The sequence below is a fragment of the Apteryx rowi genome, unplaced genomic scaffold (genome assembly GCF_003343035.1).
Source record: "Apteryx rowi isolate R43461 unplaced genomic scaffold, aptRow1 scaffold_140, whole genome shotgun sequence".
NCBI lineage: Eukaryota > Metazoa > Chordata > Aves > Apterygiformes > Apterygidae > Apteryx > Apteryx rowi.
Window position 1 is genome coordinate 1622436 of NW_020447642.1, and position 22076 is coordinate 1644511.

Sequence of the window (22076 nt, forward strand, 5' to 3'; positions counted from 1 at the left end):
ACAACAGTCAGCATCTGTGTGGATTTTTTACCGTTATCTTTAGGAATCTCTTCTGCTCTTTTCTCCTTTGAGAAAATGGACTCCTTTGTGTATAAGGACTTAAGATTTTGTGTTTTCTCATTTAAAATAGCATTGATAGCTACAAACAAATATGGCATACATGCTGTCCACCTGCTAGGTCCCATGAAAAGTTTCCATACTGGTACACCATACACTGAGATTGCTCCTTAAAATTGCGTGCTGATTCTTCAGTCCACCAGTCTAGGAGGTCTCCATTCTCATTAAAATTTCTGCCTGTAATAATGCATTAACAGAATTATGTATACAAGAAAAGAGGTTTTTGATGCAGTAAGAGGGGTACCAAGTAAAGTATACTAACTCATGCAAAAATTTTCTGTAATGAGGCAGTCACAGATGATGCTCTTTTATTTTTCTTTTTTCTAAAAGGGCTGTATTCCAGCTAAGGAGGAAAAGAAACCAATTCACACTGAATTACAAGATAGAATTAAGGCTCTCTTAGGAAGCCTGGCATGTTCTACCTGTGACTGGATGCCAAATTGATCGTAGTGTGGGTCTAGAAATGAAACGTGACTGAAGAGCAGGTCTGATGGCTTGACTTTTGAATTCAGACCTAGGCTGGCCTAGTAATACACCCTGTTCGCAGTCACTCACAGCTTCTGATCATTTCTACCCTCTAATGAGTATGCTTTTGATGGAACCTTTGGGAAAAGTAAGGGACCTTCAACTAAATTAAAAGCCCTTGAGTGCAGCCATATCCTGTGCTGCTGCTGCAGCCTTGCAGCTACAGTAGCATCTGTGGAATTCTTTGGCTGATACTTTTGGAAATCATCAGGGGGAACAATACTATAAACCCTAATAAACCCAGATTTGGTCCGATATTTGGCAACTTCACTTTATCTGTTCTCTGGAATGATTAAGCACTAAAGTATGTAAAACATGCTATCTACCAAAAGTTTTGTGATTAGAAACTCAGTGCCTTACCATTATCATCAAAACCATGTGTAATTTCATGACCGATGACCATGCCTATGCCACCATAATTCAGTGATTTGGACTGGGTTGCACTGAAGAAAGGGGGTTGCAAAATGCCAGCAGGGAAGACTGCAAAAAAACAACATGGTTAAGGTACTGTTTTATTATTCTGCGTGCACAGTGTAAACAGGCCATTTTTATAGGCTTCTACAGAATAAAGTCAGGCCATTCCCTCAGATTTTTCAGCAACAGTATGTGAATTTACACATCATAGTGCCTGTAGTAGAAACAGTTCAGCGAGACCATTCCCCTCATTCCCCCTGCACTCCCAGCCTAGGGTAAAGCAAAATAGCTCTTCAAATACTTAGAAAATTGTGATCAGCTTTTGCTTTATGTCTTTGTTACTATTTTGCTTTGCAAAGAAGCAGTTATAATCTTTCAGTTTACAGCACTTAGCATTGTCAGACTTATGTATCTTTATTAAATAAACCTCACAATATCATGAAAGGTGGGAGGGTGTTCCCCTAGAAGGAATAAATTATTTGATCATTGCCCCTGCCAGAAGTCAATGTCAGAGGAATTTATTCTCCCACTAGAATCAATAAAAATAGGTCATGCTGGCAGTGGAAGAATTGGAACAAAGAACTGCTTTTCACCCACTTCTGTGCTCATTTTTCTAGGCCTTTAAAAAATCAAATAAGCAAAAAGAAATCATGTTGTAATTGTGATCTTTCTTTAAATGAAGAATTAACACAAAATAAACTTTGTTCTTAAGTATAAAATAAAGAGTTCTGTTAAACTTTATATCTCATGTAGGCCTTTTCCCTATACTTTACTCTTGCAGCAATACAAAGTATTAATTTTTATCATGAGTGAGATGTTTATAACATCACAAAACTTGAATAAAAAGAGAAATTAAATGACAGGTTTCACATAGAAAAATAAAGAAAACAAATACTTTTTGCATTTTTGTATAAATCCCAGTGTGGCTCTAACCTTTTCTCTCATGAGGAGAAAGAACCATGGGAAAATTGAAATTTAATAAACAGGTTGGAAAAGAAACTGTTACTGCTGTCCTGTGCAAACTGCTGCCTGCTGACATAGTCATTCTATCACATTGCTACTTTGACATGGAATTAAATGTCTAAATGTTTTGATGCTAATTGTTATCGGGAAATACTGATAGTAAAGACAAGAGTGCAAATGCCATACTGTGTGATAAGCCATTTTAATGACTGGCAATATGGAGCAATATCTAGAGTACAGCATCAGAAGACTCTTTTTTGGAGATTATTGTTTATATAGTGAGGCACTTAGTATGGTACACATCAATCCTGGTGGCTTGGAATACTACAACCGTAACTCTGGTAGCTCAGCTTATCCTTTGCTTGATAACATAAGACCATCTTCCCTTTCTGAAGGCAGGCAGTTCCCCAGGTTTTCAGTTCAGTTTAATTAACACTCTGTCACCTCATCCATTTTTAGAGTAAGCTGTCAGAATTCTTTTTTTTTTTTTTTTTTAATCTGCCCTTTGAAAACAATACTCCATGACTGCTTTTACATAATACAGGTCCAAGTGGATAGGTATTCTTCCTATGTGATAAATTTCAGTGATTTAAAGAAGAAAGAGGTAAGCACAACTATTTGGGGATTTAAAAGGCAGATTGTACTTTTCAACTTTGAGAACATCCAAGGCAGAAAATGGCACAAAGTATTTCCCTCAAACCCTGTGCACCCCTGGACAAAAGAACAACATGTTACTTTTCTTCTTGAAGAACTGTTTGAAAACAGTAATGCTTTTACCAGGAATGACTGTGTTGCACAGGGTCCCCCAAACAGCCAGGAACATGGGTCAGCTCAATTTTCGCACCTGCCTGTGGGGTCAGAGGTAGCTGGATCCCTATAGGAACATATGATGGGCTAATTTACCAGCAGCAGCTCTGCTGATTTTCCTTGAGGTTGAGTGCCTTCCTTGCGATCAGTGCTGCTGATGTGACAGTGAGGATCAGGGCCATACTAAAATATAACAGCAGGGCTCTAGATTTGCTACACGTCCTGCAGAAAACTCCTTTTTAGAGGGAATTCGTTTTAAGGGTGTTACTAAGCTATTTCGGACATCGACTCTAAAGATCATACTGCTTTAATTATCCTGTGACATGCCATAGCTAAAGGATGAGATAAGAATTTATGGCTCATGTTAACTGCCAGTCATCAGCTTTAATCTTCCAAATAGTAATTCCTTTTCTACAAGTTACTGACCAAAGCTATTTTAAACAAAGCCTTGTGAGCAGATTTTTATACCGAAAGTTGAATAATATTTTCATAATACGTGCTTAGCCTCACCACCTGCCTGACAGCCCTGTCTTGCCATCCCTAACCAAACAGCACTGGTCAGTTAAGTCAACACAATTTTGTCTCTTTTAAGCCTATCCTGGATTTCACAGTGCTTATTTCATGTTTTGCCTTTAGAACCCACTGCAAAGCCAGAGCAGTTTGGGTTAACTGTGAAAGTTCAGGAACCTTAGCAAACCACCAAAGTTTTGACTAGGACGTGAAACCTAAAAATAGGAGTTTTGTATGCTACTGAATTCCTGTGCAAACAGCATTATACTAGTAATCCATGCATAGTGGGCTGTATTTTCATGTTCCTTGAAAGATTGTACCAATATGAAGAGTTTTCTCCATGCCTCCTCATTCTTGCCTGCCTGTTGTGATAATGCTGCAATCCCTGTGTGTTCAAACCATTACTCTGTGCTTCTGCAAGTGCAAGCTATTGCAAAGCACTGGAGACTAGTGGGAGAAGTCAGCACCACATTTGCAGGAGTCTGTTTAATATATCACCTAATTGACTAAAATCTGAAAATCTAGGACTGCATGGCTATTTTTAGCTTTTTTAACTCTTCAGTGGGGACAGGAGAAATTTAAAAAGGAAAAAAAATAGAAATCCTTTGGAAAATCTGACTTTACTCTATTGATTTCTTCCATTATAAATTGATGCTATTCCTTTAAATCTGCAGCAGTAGTATCACAACCTATGTGATCAAGGGTACTAAATAAATATTAGTTTATTTATTTGCACAGAAAAATACCTACCATGAAAATGTTAGTATACCGTATTAAGCGCACCCTATAAAAGTTTGAAGAAAACTGCATCCATTTGGCCTAGTGCAGCTGTGCTAAGTCTACATAGGAGGGAGTGCTTCTTGCAATGAAATAAAGTATGATATATAGTCCCAAAATAAAGCTTCAGATTACCTCTGGTGCTACTGAAACGCCTGCTGGTAGTGGCAATTTTGCAGAGTAGTGACATCATTTTTGACACTAACATTGTGAGAGCCGAGTGGAAGAGAGGGCCTGACACTTTTTACCTTGGTTTAATGGTCCGTTTGATAAGAGAAGTAGGACTATATAGGCAGCTATTATTAAAGTCTGAAAAGAAATGGTAATTTCATCCAGTGGCATCACTGGCAATGAAAATAGTATGTCTCCACCAATTATTTTCTTTGGAAGCCTTCATAAATAAACAAATAATATTGTTTCATTTCTGTGCAAAGGCCTGCAGGACAAGGTCGTTCATTTTTCACATTTTTTTCGGGAGTTATACATGGGTCATAGTGTCTCACGAATGGTTTAGAAATGACATTGCAGTTTATGAAATGTGGATAATACTTGCAGAACTGATATAATAGGAAGATTGTCAGGCATAATTAACATTATAAAATGCTTTGAGACTCTTGGAAAGACTTTGCAGCACTGTGAAGAGAGCTGGTACTGTTCACAAGAGGAGAAACCCCAGAGGTTTCTGGTGCTTCTATGCAGTACTAGTCTTTAGCTATAACTGATTTTTTTATTTCTTTAAAAGCATTTTTAATACTTTCTCTTTTATTCTAAGTTATTTTTAACCCTGGTTTTGGGTAGGCTGACATTAGAAATGTTCATACCTAAAAGCATTACTAAAACTATGTCATTGTTACTGAACTTTTCCCTTCTTTTTTAAACTTGCTTTGTTCTTGGTTTAATTTGCCAGGCTCACATTTTCATTTTTCCAACACAAAAGAAGCAGAAATAAGTAGAGATGACACATCTTTCAGACCATGAACTTGAAGTCATCTAGCACACTTTACACCATGAGAACAGCAATTAAGGATGCCTCAAAATTCCTTAAGCTTTTACTAAGCCATATATAAAAGAATATAGATTAGAACTTTGCATTTAAGATAGGCAATGCTAACAATTGAGAATGTTGCAATTTAAACATGACTACTTAAAGTAATACTGGTGTGGAGCTCTGATGTGCTGTGGTTCATCAATAGATCTTGAAGTGCTAAACATAGGATAGGTGGGGAGAAATTTTCTGAGAAAACTGTTTTCACTGAGCTGATTTCACTGAGCCCCAAATGTTTTGTTCAAACTGTCTTGATCATTTTTACTTAGAGAAGGCGCTGACAGAATCATGTAGGATTTTTGTCAGATGGCCTGGGACTCGAAGCAGCTCTGGAACTGTGAACATATGCTCCAGGAGCACTGACTCCTGGTCCCGTGGGGCCTGGGACAGTTTGCTCAGCATAGCTCCTGTGAGGCTGCATCCCTGGAGTCTGTCTTCTGAGCACTAGATCTTACAGCTGTGTGTGGGAAGCTGCTGGAGATGAGGAAAATAGAAAATGAGGATAAGCTGTCTTTGCACTAATATTTCAGCATTACTTAGTCATCAAGTGCAGAGCATATTTGGTTGCCTTGATAAAAGGACATTTGTTTTAGACTTGCCTGATTGCTTTCCATAAGGGTAATTACAGAGGAAAGGTACTGCTTCATGAGAACAAGCATGGGACTTCGTGGTTCTGGCCTGAACATGCAAAATGTTACAGGATTTTAAGTTCAGTCAGTGAATTGGTGTATTCACCAATTCATTCACCAGCAGGATGTAATTCAGCATCCTTCCCAAAGCCATACTAAATAAGCTTGTACAAAGGGGTTCTGAAGGGGCTATAAGGAACAGAATCCACATTTACTGCATGGCAGGGAAGTGCTGTAGTTTTCTTTTAATCACTTTTCCCTTTAGGTAAAAGACTTAGTGCAACTCCTGCTCATCCCATAGAAAATGGCTAGCACAACCAAATTTACTTGGTCAGTGAACTTCTAGCTACACCACACTGCTGTTGCTTTCACAGCTGAATCCCAGGCTTTTTTCCTTGTTCTGCACAGAGGCAATACAGAAAATGAGATGAAAATGCTAGTCACTGCTCTCAAGCAGTGGGACCTCTGATTTTGCTGTACTGAGGCCCTTTTGCAACCCCAATAATACTAAGTTCATTTCACTTCTTGTGTTTAGAAAATATATATGTATAATTTGGCCATTAAAGCTGTATCCAGTTAATAAATTGGTAAACCTTACCTATCTGATTTCTACTTGCAGAATAAAAGGCATTGACAACAGCAGCTCCACTTATCCACCTAATGATAATACAGAAGAATGCATGTTAGAAATTCAGTTCTTAATGGCAGGGTTAACTGAATACTTCAACAAACCTAGAAACTGAATCACAGAATAACTGAGGTTGGAAGGGTCCTCTGGAGATTGTCTAGTGCAATCCCCCTGCTCAAATCAGGGTCAGCTAGACAAGGTTTCTCAGGGCCACATCCAATTGGGCTTTGGTTATCTCCAAAAATGGAGACTTCACAACCTCTCTGGACAATCTGTTCCAGTGTTTCACCACCCTTACAGTAAAAAATTTTTTTCTTATGTTTAAATACAATTTCCTGTATTTCAGTTTGTGCCCATTGCCTTTCATTCCATCACTGGCCACCACTGAGAGGAGTCTGTTCCATCTGCTTTATACACCCTCCCATCAGCTGTTTATACACATTGGTAAGATCCCCCCTGAGCCTTCTCTCCTCAAGGCTAAACAACCCCAGCTCCCTCAGCCTCTCCTCATATGTCAGACACTCTGATCCATTGATCATCTTAGTGGCGCTTCTTCATTATCCACGCTGGTTAGTAATGCTACTTAGTTTTTTATTTCTATTTCTGCTCACATTACAGCGTTGTACAGGCAAAATTCCCCACACAAAGAAATTGAAACACAGAAGCTGAGGTTATACTGGTATCTTAATATTTGGGGATGATGGGACTTTTATTTATGATATACTAATAATTGGAGACCCCCACCATCAAAGAAAAATCAACAAATCTGCAATGGAGCAAAATTTCCAATCTAACCAATGAAAACTTACTACAAAGTGTAAAAGAGCTATTAAGAGCTATAAAAGAGAGATGATTCTGTACCCTAAACTGTCATTGACTAAACGGAGAATTAAAGTTGTTCAGCATCTTACTTAATTACATGGATTTCAGTGTCACCTATCATTGTCATATATCCAGCTATATGAAATACCAATGCACTGTAAGTATCAGACTGGAAACTATTATAGTTTTCTCCTTATCACCATTTTTTGAGGAATGAAAGCACGTACAAAGATCATCCTGAGATCTGTGGCAGAAGCAGGCCTTGATTAGCAGTCCTATAGGTTCAGCTTCACTAATATCTCCCTTCCTTGCAGAAGTCCCTTAGCATCCTTTTTGGGTCTGGCCAAAAGCAGGGGAAATACCTGAAGAGTCTTAACCCGTTTTTTGGCTTACAATTTTACTGGCTTTCATCACTGATCACCCGATGAAACTCCTAGAATCACATGCAGGGGTAGAGTTATGATGTGGGTCAGTCATTATTAGATGCATTTAATAATATTTCAGAAAAGATCTCAGTGAAAATGAGGCACCTGTTCTGCAGAATACAATGGTTAGGCCTTACATGACTGAAGTCATATTTTTTGGCTTCATGTTCTCTGAGTGAAATTCATTTTTATAATAAGGCAAGCAAAGAACTAACTGCAGTGGAAGAAGAATTGGCTTCTGTTTGCGCTTCACCTTGCTTTTATTGAATTTTGATTCTAGTTATAGAAAGCAATCAACAACTTGAATAGTAAGACATCAGCATAGATCCCCTCATTTTCCTGATTCATATCTTCTGCTTCTCAAAAGGAAGGCCAGAAGAGCCAAATCAAGTTCCAGTGAGACCTCAAAATGGAGTTCAGAAGGTTGCTTTTTCTAATCCTTTGCGCAAGGATTTATCAATAATTAAAATTATTGATACTGATGTTTACCTAAATTACTGATTGAAAATATATTTTTGCCAAAATATTTCAAATGATAAGGAAGACACAAGAGTGTCTATTTTGGGGGGACAGCTACTAAGTTATCCGTAGTGGCAGGTGATTCAGCTGGCAAAAACTGCCTACTACTGACTGCAGGAAGTCCATGCTAAATATAAAGGTTTAATTTACGGAATCAGGAAGCAGAACCAAGAAATATAGAGGCTGCAGGGTTTTTGCATTGTTAATAGGAGACCAGTTTCTTTTCTCTCATTTCATAATGTTCTTACTGTTCATTGTGTTTTACCATGTACAGCTGTCCCTGCTTTATCTGCTTAATCTGCCTCTGTGGGCCTCCTGGCCTATGGGTCTTGTCCGCACTAGTACAATACTGCGACATAGTCACTAATCAAGGAACTGTTAGGAATAAAAAAGTAAAAATAAAGTCTTGCATCTTGGTTTTAGATTAAAGGCTGAAGGTCTTAGCAATTTGGAGGATATGAGCCAATATGCTGATTTGTGATGAACAGGTTTTTCCTTTTACATAAATAGCTTAGCAAGAGCTGTATGAGTCTGGAGAGTTTTATTATACTTAACAAACAGTATCTGTAAGTATGCTGAAAGCATGAAAGTATGTCTTTTCATAGCAGACTTTGGAATAACAGGATGAAGCTGTAAATGATTTATTTGATAACTGTATTGCATATGCCAGTCATAAAAAGTGATGAAAAGTATTCTGACAGTGTCTATTACTTAAACTAGAAAAAAAGTCTATTGTGTGGAAGATTCTGATTTGTGATTAGGTGAAAATTCATTGCAGAACAAATGATAACTATTAGAAAATAATCACTTGTGGTTGATACTTCCAGGTTCACTTACGTAATCTTTGAATGCAATTAAATTTATGATAGTTACTCCTAGCTGATATACTGTTGTGAGAACAAAACAGGAATTGTGTTAAATTAAGCTGAAGCAACTCAACAAGCCCAGCTCAAGGCTTGAAGTTAAAATAGAACAGAAATGAGGTGGCTGTTAGGTGGAGCGTACATTTTCAAATAATGGTATGTAAGTACAGAACAGCAAAAGCAATAACTGGAATTGTTTATCCAAAATCATGACTATAGTTGTGAAAAGCTATTAACTACAAGCCACATGTTCAACAAAGCAGACACCAGTGACCATCGCTTGTAGGTCTGTGTGTTTGATCAGGTGTAATAAACTTTCTGAAAGCATGGGAAGTCTAGAAAAAAAACAAGAGGAAGATCCTCCAGTCCTCTTACATTCTGATCCGCTTGAGTGATTAAAGGAAGAGAGTCACAAGGGTACGTGTATGTGTACTTTGGCTTTTGTTCTGGTATTTTTGTCTCTGTTCTTAGAGATTTTTATTTCTAGTTAAACTACTTCAGCAATATAATATTTGGGAATTTCATAGTGGCCATTCCAGAGGTGTGAAGTATACTTCATCTTCTAAAAAGTTGAAAGCTTGAAGATGCAAGATGGCAGACTGGAAGGAGTCTGAACAGTTGTAGGGTTGGGTTTTTTTTCTTAAAAAAAGTCCAGAAATAGGACAGTGAAAACTATAAAGTAATTACAAACAGAAACATAGAATAGTTTAGGTAAAAGGAACCTCTAGATGTCATCTGGTCCAACACCCCCCCCTGTGAAGCAGGGCCAACTAAATCAGATTGCTTAGAGGCTTGTCCGTAAAAGGTTTGAGTATCTCCAGGGGTGGAGATACCACAAGCTCTCTGGGCCTTGTTCAACCACCTACATGGTGAAAAAGTTTTCCCTAATATCTGGTCAGAATTTTCCATGTTTCAACTTGTGTATTCTTTTGCCACTTGCCCTACCACTGTGCACCTCCAAGAAGAGTCAGCTGTTCTATATACCCTTCCATGAGGTAGGTGAAGACAGCAATAAGACTTTCCCTTAGTCTTCTTTTAAGACTGAAAAAGCCACTTCTGTCATCCTCTCCCCAATATAAATCCAGCTCTGTGGCCCTGATTCAAAAGAACAGTCCTGTAAAGTTAATATGGCTGATGGTGACTACAGTCTTTTTTCTGATTTGGCTGACTTAACTTCCAAATGGGTCAGAACTGAGACGGGAAGAGTAGCCAGTACAGCTAGGGAATGTGCCGTTTCAGTCTTTTGGTACATCTGCATCAGTATTTTAATTCAGAGCAGGAATGCATTTTTGAAGTAAATTCCTGATCATCCTCATTTATTCTTGCTTTGATTGGCATTGCACAGCAGTCTCTGTGCAAGAGAAGTGAAATTCGCCTAGATGAAATTCGTCTTCCAGATGAACTTAATTCAAAAGGTGCACTATGGGAGTCCACCTAACACACTCCAGCAGCTAAGGGACCAGACTAGAGCCACTCCAGAATACTCAACCTTCTGTCCTGTCTCCGGAAACGGGAACAGTGTGGATACTGGGTCTTTGGCACCAACTGTTTTGCTCTAAACAGCTGCTCCTATTTTGTTGCACTACTTGCTAACATAGATCCAGCCTTTGAAAAAAGAGCAATGCCCTCCTACCTTCCCTCTTCAAGGAAGAGAAAGTGCAGAAGAAAGGTGATGAAACCGTCACTGATTACCCTCCAGATAGCTCTTACTGTGGAAACTGGGTGAAAAACTATACGCAGTATTTTTAAATACTTACTCCTCTTTGTCCACCTTTTCTCTAAGCTTTTTCAACCTTTTCTTCTGGCTAAATACCAAATTTTGAATAATGTTTTCAAAGTATTCGTCTTCTTTGTAATTCAACTAAAAAGAAGGAGGGGAGAAAAAAGACTTAATAGTAGTGTTATTGATTTGCTGCAGAAGACAGATGTGGAAAATCTAGTCTTGAGCATGCTGATCTAAGCAATGCATTTTTACGAGTATTTTTTGATCTGCAGTTAGAACTTGGTTTACAGTGCTCTGCTACATCACTGAGTGGATACTGTAGCTAGGTATGCGTTACTGGCTTTATGATCTTTTTCAGAGTCTCTATTCCCTCTTTATATGTATTGAGTGGAGTTCAACACTAGCTAGTTTTGACCCTGACCTTGAGAGTTGCTTGCTTGAAACCAGTATGCAACAGCCTGGTAAGGTGCTATTCCACATTAGAAAGAACACCTGAAAAACAAGGCCCAGACGTTGTTTTAAAAACATGTTTTTGTTATACCTCTTGATACTTTTCAAAATTAAAACTGTTAGTCTCTTGGATGGCTAAGGCATGTTCTACCTGAATGTGCATGTCTATTACATATGTTAGTGGAGTTATTCTTAAAATGAACCTGCAAGGTAGAAGAATACTGAGATCACATTTTGCATTGAAAAAATTAAGATGCAGTTTGAATTATATGATTTGTCCAATGTCACACATCAGGGGCCAGTTCCGATCCATGGAAAAAACAGCACATTAACTAAATTATGTATACTTGTATCCACTTAAACCAGTGTTAAATCAGTCCATGCTGATTTAGAAGTACCGGACTGAACACCATTTGCTACATGTTTTATTCTCGTCCAGTTCCACTAGAAACCGTACATTCCCATGAAATACCATCAAATATGTATCACCTTCTATCTCTATTGGATCGGCTGTACTACAGTGGGTTTTAATTCACTTTTATTTACACCTCTTCAACTGAGCACAAAATTGAATTACTCTGTACAAATGCAGATGATTCTGCGTGGGTGTGAAGGCAAAATCACAGTTTTTATCTTAAGTTCCCTTTCTAATCATGCTGCCTATTGTGGATACTTACCTCCTGGTACTCGCTGTTCAGCTTATTGTTATCAGTCATGATCTCATCTGGATAACCAATCCTCTCTCTAATGGCTGTTGCCTAAGAAAAAAATAATTTGATTTCCATAGCAAATCCAGCCATATTTTTAAATTAATTATATATTAGATAATGAATGCAATATGGAAGCAACTGCAGAGAAGCCAGGACTTTAGCTATGTATAGCTTTTATTAACATTTCTTTATTCATTGAAAGCACTGTAAAGCTTAATGGTTTACTTTATAACAATGGAAGATTGTAGAAAATATGTTCTGTTTCTTGTCCTTTTAAGTAAACTTATAGAAATGTGCACAGTGCAGCCAAAACACAGACTTCAGCTATGCTTTTCAGTTGGAAGTCTGGTTTAAACAAGTAGTCGATCTCCTGAAATATTTGATATATCTCATAGCATTTAAAATAAAAATCATTACTGGAAGTTTTTTAACTTCAATATATTATGGGAAGGTATATTTTCAAATTTCCAGAACCTCAGTTTGCATCTGTATCCAAATTTCTTAACTAGCTCACACATTTATATTGGAGTAAAGCAATACATTTAAATGTCCCCAGATTTTGAGATATTTGAAATCTTGAACAAAGTCTTTTTAACACAAACCTTACTCTGTTTCTTTGGAAAGCTAAATGTTCGTTTTATTTGATGGCAATGTCAGAAATAATTAAAAAAAAACAAATAGCAAATAATTCTATGGCAGTTTTTTCTGATATTTCCATATAAATATGTCTTAATATATTTAGCACTTAAATCACATTATACAAGTAGTTCTCTGATTTAGGCTATTCCCATAAAAAAAAGTGAACATTATAAGCAACTTCTAGAGTGTATGTGGGTTTCTGATACTAGCTTTTCAGATGGTTTGCATCTGATTTTACCCATTAAATTGTTCTTAACAATGCAAGTATTTGATAGATTTTGTACATATACTGTCTATGTCTAATTATAGCACAGAATTCATTTAGGTTTTGCAGTGCACTACCTCACTTTGTTTTGGTTTTTGTCCCATTGATCCTAATAGCTGGTCAAATCACCATAAATCATTCCTTCCCATTTTCAGTATTTCTTTCTTGTAGATTTTCATTATCTTCCCCCTTAATCACTGATTTGCCTGGAAGGGCTTTATCTCTTACATAGATTTCTCCTGTTTTGTGTGCTTATCTCCACAGAGGCCATTTCCCACGTAATTCATTTCTGATATAGGAAGTCTGTAAGCTGCAGGTGCTTACATAAACACACATAAATGGATATATAAGTTTTTAAGTGTGACACTTAGATCACAATAAATGCAGTGAAAGATGTGACTGCTCATTTTTTTCAGGAAAACTAACAATTGAAATATTGATTTTTATAGAAATATACAGTATTTCAAATCTCTAAGATTTCACTTACTTTTTGTTCTGCTTTCTTTTTGGTTTCTACATCCATCCAGGTAAGTTCATCTAAGGTTTTTATAAAAACCTCACGTATATCAGCAATCATTTCTTGAACCTTGGAAAAACCATCAATATGTTACAAAATCACATAAAATGATCCAGTTATTTTTCCAAAGACATAGTTTGTTTACTACAGGTATGTTTTCCTTGCACTAGTAGCTTGAGTGTATGCTGTTTACAGGCCACACACAAAATCTGGAGATCAAGTTAAGTAGTGCTTTTGCCTGTCTTGGGGGAGGAAAGGGGATGGATATGAGCTAATAAGGCAGTGCAAATTAGTGTTACTCAGGTTGCAAAAATTCTGTCAGCTACCCATCCTCTCTTACGCATCTGATCAAATTACTATGTGTATGTCAGCAACAAAAAATGGTGTATTTTAAGCTTGGATTGCAATGGGAATGATAGGAAGCAACAGAGGTTTAACTTCAGGTTAGAAGCAATTTTTTGTGCAGCTGAAGTCAAACAGAAATAACGAGGTTCTGACTGCCCCTGTGCCCCATGTCGGCAGGCTGTGTAGTGTCAGGCTCAAAGAACAAGCTATGACTGTGTTTGTTCTAGTAAGAATGAACAGTTCTGACAGACTGTTCCGTAAGACCAATAATCCTAGAGAATAGGGATATATATAATATATAAATAATAGGGATAGAGAATAGAGAATAGGGAATAGAGAATAGGACAGGGAATTCATGACTACACACAGACCCTAGTAATGACAGTCAAACTGTGAAGTGTGTATTAGCACAGTATTAGCAGTAATAAGATATAATTTCAAATATTTAAGCTAAGTATGTTTTCTCTGAAAAACATGCCTTATAAAATAGTTTTATTGAAAAATACTATATTATGGTGATCTAAAACATTATCTTTTAAATAAAGGCAATCAAATTTAATGTCTTATCTTTTAATCCTGTCTGCTTTAAGAAGCCTTCCACAGTATTTTTAGTGCTTTCTTCTAATCTTAAGTGACATCCGTTCATAGTACCATTCGCTAATTGCCTGTCTTGCTATCCTATGCAAAACATCTAATCCCATCATTGCAGATTGCTGACGCTCATGTTTACTGACACATTGGTGAAAAGTAATTTCTACCCTGATTCTCAAATGAGCCTTAAAAAGCCTGAATATAATAATGTGCTTTTTAACTACTGGTTCTCTTTGTGTTGAAACATCACTTAGGTGATAATTCTGTTACGATATACTCTACAACATTTATTCTATACAACAGAAGGATTCACTTGTGCTGAGAAGTTTCTGAAAAGAATGGGTCTTTAGAGAGTGGTTAGATTTTTTAATTGATCCATTCACACTGGATGTAGTAATGGAACAGCTTCCAGTTACGTCAAGTGGGACAGCTTATAACCATTTCCAAGACAGACTTTTCACTATAATTAGACATCTGTGTTGACATTAGAATGAAATGAGATTGGGTTTCTACACTTTAATAGGAAACTAATCTCTACTAAATCTTTGTCCAGTAAAACTTAGCCACTTGGATGGCAGACAGGTTAAGTGCGTTGAAAGCTTTACCACATGTTTACTCTCTCCAGCAAATGCTTCTTCTACATATAATCGTCCCACTGCATTCTCCATGTTGCCATTGACATAGTTTGCACAACGACGCCAAACAGCAGTTTCTGATGTTGTGCCATAAAGTGCCTGTGAAACATAAACATTAGATAAAACAATGACATCAGGGCCAGCACAAGGTGAAGGAGAATGATGACTGACAGATACACATTTCAGAGGAACCTAACTGACCTTAAATACATGCATTTAATTCACTTACTATTTATGGAAATTAGGTGGACTCGTTCAGTAAAGGGAGCATCAGTCACAGGTTGAGGAAATATAAGAATCATTAGCAATTCTTTATCCCTCCCAGACACAGAAAGGTAGAGAGAAGAAAACTACTCTTAAAAGTCAAGAATGGAAGAAGTTAAAGAGAAATACACTGACACCCAACTTTCACTGTTGTGGGGATCTGAATTGCAATTCCGGCTCTGACAGGACCATTGTGATTATGCAGTGAATTTATTCCTTCAGGGTTAAGACTGTGTTTTCCACCCACCCAGCCGTTCTACCAGTGTGTTCCCCAGCTGTACAGCTTCTTCTACCAGAGCCTCCCACATCTGGTAGCTTGCAGGAACCATTGTAGAGAGGGTAGAAGCTTGTTTACTCTAGGTGATGTTGATACAAGGTGTTCAAGGATTTTGTCATGATAATTTATAAATAAGTGATAATGCTGAGAGAATAAGATAATGGTATGACACCCGAATGCAAGGAATATAACAGAAGGTTATCATATTACAGGGGAACACTGAAATCGTATTCCATAATGAAGTTGTTCGTATTCCGTAATGAAGTAGTTACCCATCTCTTCAGAGACACAGACCAGTGACTTTCAGTGTTAAAAGCTCCATAACTGCTACACCTTGAACTGAATTGTATTGAAAAGGAAAATTACTAATTTTTCTTTTCACCCTAATAAATGTTTAAAGTATTACAGACACAAGAAGAAAATGTTACCAGTAGAACACAATACAGAAGTATCTACTGCAGGCCTCCCTTAAGAGCCTGTAATGTAGGAGCTTTTTTTGGACTTTTATAATTCATTACTGATGAAGAATAGCTGAATAGAGTAGAGAATCTGCCAATCCTTAATCCATTTCTTTCTCTTTTAGATACTCCCTGCACATGTACAGGCTGCATCAGAAGTCATATCTTGTCTAGCAAAAGTAAATGCAACCCCTCTCTGTCAAAACTTGCAAACAAAGCAAAACCAGTAATAAACATTAGCAATATTAAGCTTAATTAAATCACAAAATCAGAATGGCTATGCAACTGAGATTGTGGTAGATCACTTCATGCTGCTCAGACTTCCCTTAGTTGTTTGCAACTGAAAAAAATCAGTGTTAATCAATTATAGTTCACTGGTCTCAGCATGACATGTGTGGGAAGGTTGGCTGAGACCACGGTGGACGTTTATCAGACCACGACTGCCCTTCACAGGAATCGTCGGTTAGATTCTTTCAAAGTATGTAGTGTCCCCAGAGGTGCACAACAAAAAAAAAGTGATGTTTTCTACAGCAGCAAAACTTATCTGCGTTCCTTATTGGTAAAAGTAGCAGGCAGTTGCAGGGCATTGCTATAGATTTGTGTGTCTACTGTGGTGATCAATTAGAAATTACCCTTCTTGATCTCACTGGGCATAAATTCTCAATTACACTAGTTCTTCCTCTTTAAATAAATCTTGAAAAAAAATATACCAATGTGTTTCTTTGGCAGGAGGGATTGTATCCTCAGGATACAGTTCCAGTAGCTGTAAGTATTAAACCAGCTCATCAGACTACTGTGCATGCTCTTCCACCCCAGTATGTGGGCTTCTTGATGGAAGAGCTGCTGGAAGGGCAGAATTTTGAAGAAATTTTATAGTGCAAACTGACAATTTGGCCTTGAGATGCAGAAAAAAACATGAGTGATTTAGAGACACAGTATAGCCTCAATAACGCATGTAGGCTTGTCTAAATGTGCAGTCTAGTAATCTGTTCAGATCTTTTTGCTAATTTCTCAGAGGACTGGTTGCAGATCCAGTGATCTTTTTGCTAGGACACTGGCACTTCTGTACCGCATTTTAAGCATTCTGTGTTTAAAACTAATGGACTTTTAAATGAGTAAGGGACCAGTTAGCCACATATTCGAGCAAAGACATTATGGGAGATTCAGGGAATGCCATAACTGTGCAAAAATGGTTATATTTGAAGGCAAACTAACAAAACAAATACTGATTTACTTACACTACCATCTGTTATTAATCAATTATTAGAAAATTATATGTTTTTATACACAGACTATGGTAAATCTTTTCTGTTGTTGTTTCAAACATTGAATTTTTTCTAAAGAAACTTCCTCATTGAAGTCCTAAGATGTAGTGGGGGATGTCTTTAGTTTATACATTATAGACTGCAAAATACTGTATTCCTTGATGACGCTTACTAAACAAATATGGAGCTTTACAGTAAAACAGTTTTATACTTTACATGACTAGGGAAAATAGCCTAATAATTAATGAATAAGACTATCATGTTCCGATGTATAAAACCAACCAAACTGAACATTCATTGACTCTCTCCCGTGATTATACTCTTTTTCTGTAACAAACATGATCCCCTTAAAAAGCTATGTATGTGTGTTTAAATGTTTCTTCTGTCACTAATAGATATAACAAAATAGCCTTAAACCTTTTTTAAAGGGGGCTTAACATATCTACAATGTAGAAAGTTCTACCTGTGAAATACTAAAGGCTTTCATCTTCAGTCTGTATGTTTGTGAGATTGCTCAGCATTTCCTTAAAAGCACTAAAATAACTGCAGGATTAAATCACTGAATAACTGCATTGGGCCCATAATGTTTGACTATGAATCTATTACTTTTGATGCCGAAGAGTTTGTAACAAGTCAGTCAGAACTGTAGAGTAATCATTTGCAAACAGATGGTACTCCTCTATTACCAAAATGGCCATATCATCAGAGGATTAACTTAGATTCAGAAAAACAGACCGAGTACCGGAACAGTGCTTTTCAAATCCATTCCAACAATCAAACACGTATGATATAAATTATATGTGCCTTCCAGCAGAAGCTTCAGCAGACATCTCTAGTTTTTGTGCACAAAATTCAAAACATAATAAATTTTTATATAGTATGGCTATATAAAACATTTATCTTCTGTGCTTCATAAAGGTCATCTTTACAATTTAAAAAGAGATGAATTTCTGCACCTTACGAAAAGCATTCCTTGTGTCCTTGTAGTTTCGGCTTAGACTGTTTACAAGATCCATTACGAATCGCCAGATCATGTAATTTTGAATTTCTCTGTGTAACGAAACAACAATAATAAGCTGGTAATGTTTTTAGGATTTTGAGGTGTACTGGAAATAAAATGTAAATAAAAAGACGACCTATGATACCTACCTGGGAGTATATTTGTTAAGAATAGACTTCAGCCTAATAAGGTATTCTGGGTCATAAACAACCACTTGTTCCGTATTCTCAACAGAAATTTGTACAGTTGACATTATAGTATTTATGAATTTTGACCAGTTGAATACCTGGAAAAGCAATATTCATTACTGTATGGTTAATCATAAAGAAACAGTCTTTAGCCATTTTTTCCAGTTTGAATATATTTGAATGAAACAAATGCTCTGTCCTTAGTTTTCCCAATAGTTTCAATACTTGTAAATGGAGTTATCATAATAATAACTGATCTGGGATAATTTATCCTTCTTTGCTCTAAAATCCTATGAAAACAAAGATAGTATTTAGCAGAAAGGGTCCAGACATTGCTTTGTTTTCAAAGTAACACAATTAAAAATGTTACAATCTTTTCCTTTAGCCTGGAAGAGCAGAAATGTTATTTTAAGCAAAATTTCAGTTGCCTTTTTGTTAAGAACTTTTAAATCAAAGCATGACTAAAAGCCTGATTTTCATTAAACTATGGCTCTGTAGCTATGGGGCAATAAGACATTCTTGGTGTATGAGAATCCATTCTGAAGCATATGGTAAGGGCTCGTTCCGAAGTACATGGAAGTACATAAAAGGATTTATTTCAATAGGCTTTAAAACACTCGCACTAATTCTGCTATCTGTAATGAAACTTCCTCTGCATGCCATATTACTGGAAAAGAAACTGAGTTGATAGCAGCTCAGTCTGCAGTACACTGTGACAGAGAAATCTCAGGCTAAGAATAGTTTTCTCTTTGGTTTTCTTTCTCTTTGGTCCTAAACCCCCAGTTTCTTTATGCTAGTATACACCTCTGCAAGAAGCCCACATAATTTCTATGAACCAGTACGTATCAAAATTATTTTCTGTTAAGTTTTTATTTGTTAGTGCCCATCTAGTCTGAATGGGACATTATTTTAATGCTTGGGCACTCTCAACTGGAAATTTTTACTGGTTTTCTGCTAAGAGAAGTAATTTCCCTGTGATAATTCTTTGGTTAATACTATGTGCCTCAGAAAATAGATGGGTAAAAGGACTGATAGGAGAACACAGAATCATTCTCTTGCTTCTGGACTAAGAGAATGTAGAGTGTGGTCACTATTAAGCCATGCAGCACTGGAATTTGACCCATGCAGCTATGCTGTAAATGGGTAAGGAGGCTAGACTGAGTGCAGCCACATGGCTGTTCCTCCATCACATAAACCAAAGCGCTAAAGTAATATTAATGGGAACCCCCTACCCAAGAAGTTTGCACCTGCAGCTGGTGGCAATCTAAGTATTTACACAAGTTTTAAATGTGTTATTTGTCTTGCTCTATATGGTACCGGCTGAGACAAATAGATCCTTCAGCTTGGAGTACTGACACTGTACAGTGTTAGATACTCCTCCAGCAATTTCTTCATTCACTTTTAAAGTGAATGATATTATGGCTGGTTCTACGTACATTGCTTTTAATTCTCCATATTGGCCCACAGTTTCCTAATCCATGGCCACAAGAGGCAAGCCTCTGTGGGCCACGGTGTGACCGAGAAAATGATCCAGAGCAGAAGCTGAAAATCATCAGGGATGATGTCAAAACTCTCCAGCTACTCAGTACTTCTTCCAGATCAGGTAGGTACTCTTTTTAAGTAAAGGAAGGTGTTATGTTTAAGAAAGACAGATCATCTTTGTACTTTATTTGAAGAAAGAAAATTTTGTTAATTTAAAAACTTTGTGTTATGCCTGTTAGTTTGCGAAGTATTGGTGATTTTCCCAGTCTGTATCTTTTGAGAAGAAAGCTTTTCTGGGAGAGGTAACACCTTTTATCAGACAAACCTATGGAGCTGGGGAAAGCAGATAAGCTTTCAGGCATACGATCTTTTCAGGTTTGAAAGAGAAGCAGCAATCTTCTAGCTAAGTTTAGGAATAATTGCTGTTCTATCCTTAGAACCATTACAACAACACTACCAACTCCCATTATGTGTCTTTTAAGCATTTTTTGGATAAATTTAGAGCAGATGATTATTGCTGATCTGCAGCACTCTCCAGGAACTAAAAATAACCAGGGCAATACTGTTTTTTGAACAAGAGAAGTTTGTTTCTGACATTATGAGTGCATTATAACATTACGACTGTAATGATAATTATTCGAGTAAGATCTATGGGAGAAGGTAAATTATAAAATGAGGAATTGGGTAAACTAGGCAGAATGGAACTTTCATATAATTCAAGGTTGAAGAATTTAAAGTCAATAAAATGGCAGTGATAAGAAACTGTGGTAAGAATAATAATATTTCATAGTACCTTACTGGCCTCAAAAGGCTCAGTAATACACTCCTGCCAGTCAGACTGCAGTGTCTGTTATTTGACACATAAGTTAGCCTGCTTGTATGCAAGATACTGAAGTAGAAGTTGTTTATGATAAAAATACCCATGTCTAGCAAGATATGATCTGTTACTGAGGAGGCACACCCATGTTATCAAATCCCTGGATATTCTTTAGCTGGACTTTACGGTACCATGAATTAAAGGTTATAGTCTGCAAACAGCACGTGGCTTAGGGTAAGAGAAAATGCAGAGCTGAAACATCAAGTGGGAGGGAGGGGGGAAATTTTCTTGTTTCATGGGCTGCTTTCTGCTTGCTTTGGGAGCCCGTCCTACAGATGGAATGGTGGAAAAACAGGACTTTGTTCTGAATCTGCAGCTCTGGGTAAACAGACAGGCCCTAAATTGTTACACTACAAAATATTTGAATAAATCGGTAGCTGCAGTCTCAACTTTTGTCCTGGGCCTGCTGGATCTTCTGTAAAGCACACTGCTGTGGTAATACATTATAGGAAGGGGATTTCTTTGAATTCTGCAAATAATACTGTCCTGATTTCTAGCAAGGGTTAAGTGTGCGCAAGTGTTGCAAGATTCACCATCCTGAATCCATTAGGGTAGGTCAAGCTCACAGTATTTATTTTTTTCCTTCCTTCTTTTCCATCTCTTTATATTGAAGCAGAGGGGCAAGATCTGCCATGGAGTAAGGACAAATGGTACAGAAGCACAGTATTCAGGTAATACACTGTTCACTTCAGGTATCCTGTTTAATTTCAAATGTGTCTAAGCCCAAGAAAAAAAATGTCTTTAAAATACATCTATTTGTCTGACTTCACAGTTTAATCTCATCAGCCATACATCAGTTTAAAATATTAGATTATTGATCACTCACCTTATGATTAATTTCCACTGAGAAGTTGTTTTGGAGTTGTGCCAGTGTCATTTTATTGTACAGCAGAATTGGATCATTTCTGTCTTCAGCTTTTGTTGTTGCCTATCAGAATTGTACATTAGAAAATTACTCTGTACATTGAGTCAGTTCACAAGAATTTTGGTAAGTGGAAGTAAAAAGAAAAAAATGTTTTTAGCTTGATACATTATTATGTGAAGTTCACATAACTGTGAAGCTTCTTGCACATATATCTGGACAGCATTTTATAGACAAGCAAATAAAAGGATAGATTAAATGAACTAAATTTCTGATAATAATATGGAGCTTTACTTTTGGATTGTTTTGTGTTAAAGCATCAATAGCGCAGGCGGTGCAGGAACATTAATTGGAACATAGACACATAGCACTCAAAGCACTAGTTAAAGTAGGCCTTGCAGAAGCTGTTACCGATAGATTCAATTAACACAAGAATGTGCGTGTAATGTCTATGGGATGATGCAAGGTGCAAAATCCTGAGAGA

The 22076-nt window shown here is 37.0% G+C and overlaps 1 protein-coding gene across 1 annotated transcript in view; it reads right to left on the reverse strand.

The window, feature by feature from the left end:
* Positions 1–22076, reverse strand: part of MME (membrane metalloendopeptidase) — a 54004-nt gene that overhangs the window by 11168 nt on the left and 20760 nt on the right. Inside the window, exons 9-18 of the mRNA XM_026057772.1 lie at positions 21557–21658; positions 18333–18469; positions 18140–18233; positions 14890–15018; positions 13319–13417; positions 11895–11975; positions 10802–10905; positions 6386–6444; positions 1003–1122; positions 161–294 (exon numbers count right to left, since the gene is read on the reverse strand). Of these exons, the coding sequence (XP_025913557.1) occupies positions 161–294; positions 1003–1122; positions 6386–6444; positions 10802–10905; positions 11895–11975; positions 13319–13417; positions 14890–15018; positions 18140–18233; positions 18333–18469; positions 21557–21658 (1059 nt within the window). The remainder of the gene's footprint in view (positions 1–160; positions 295–1002; positions 1123–6385; positions 6445–10801; positions 10906–11894; positions 11976–13318; positions 13418–14889; positions 15019–18139; positions 18234–18332; positions 18470–21556; positions 21659–22076) is intronic.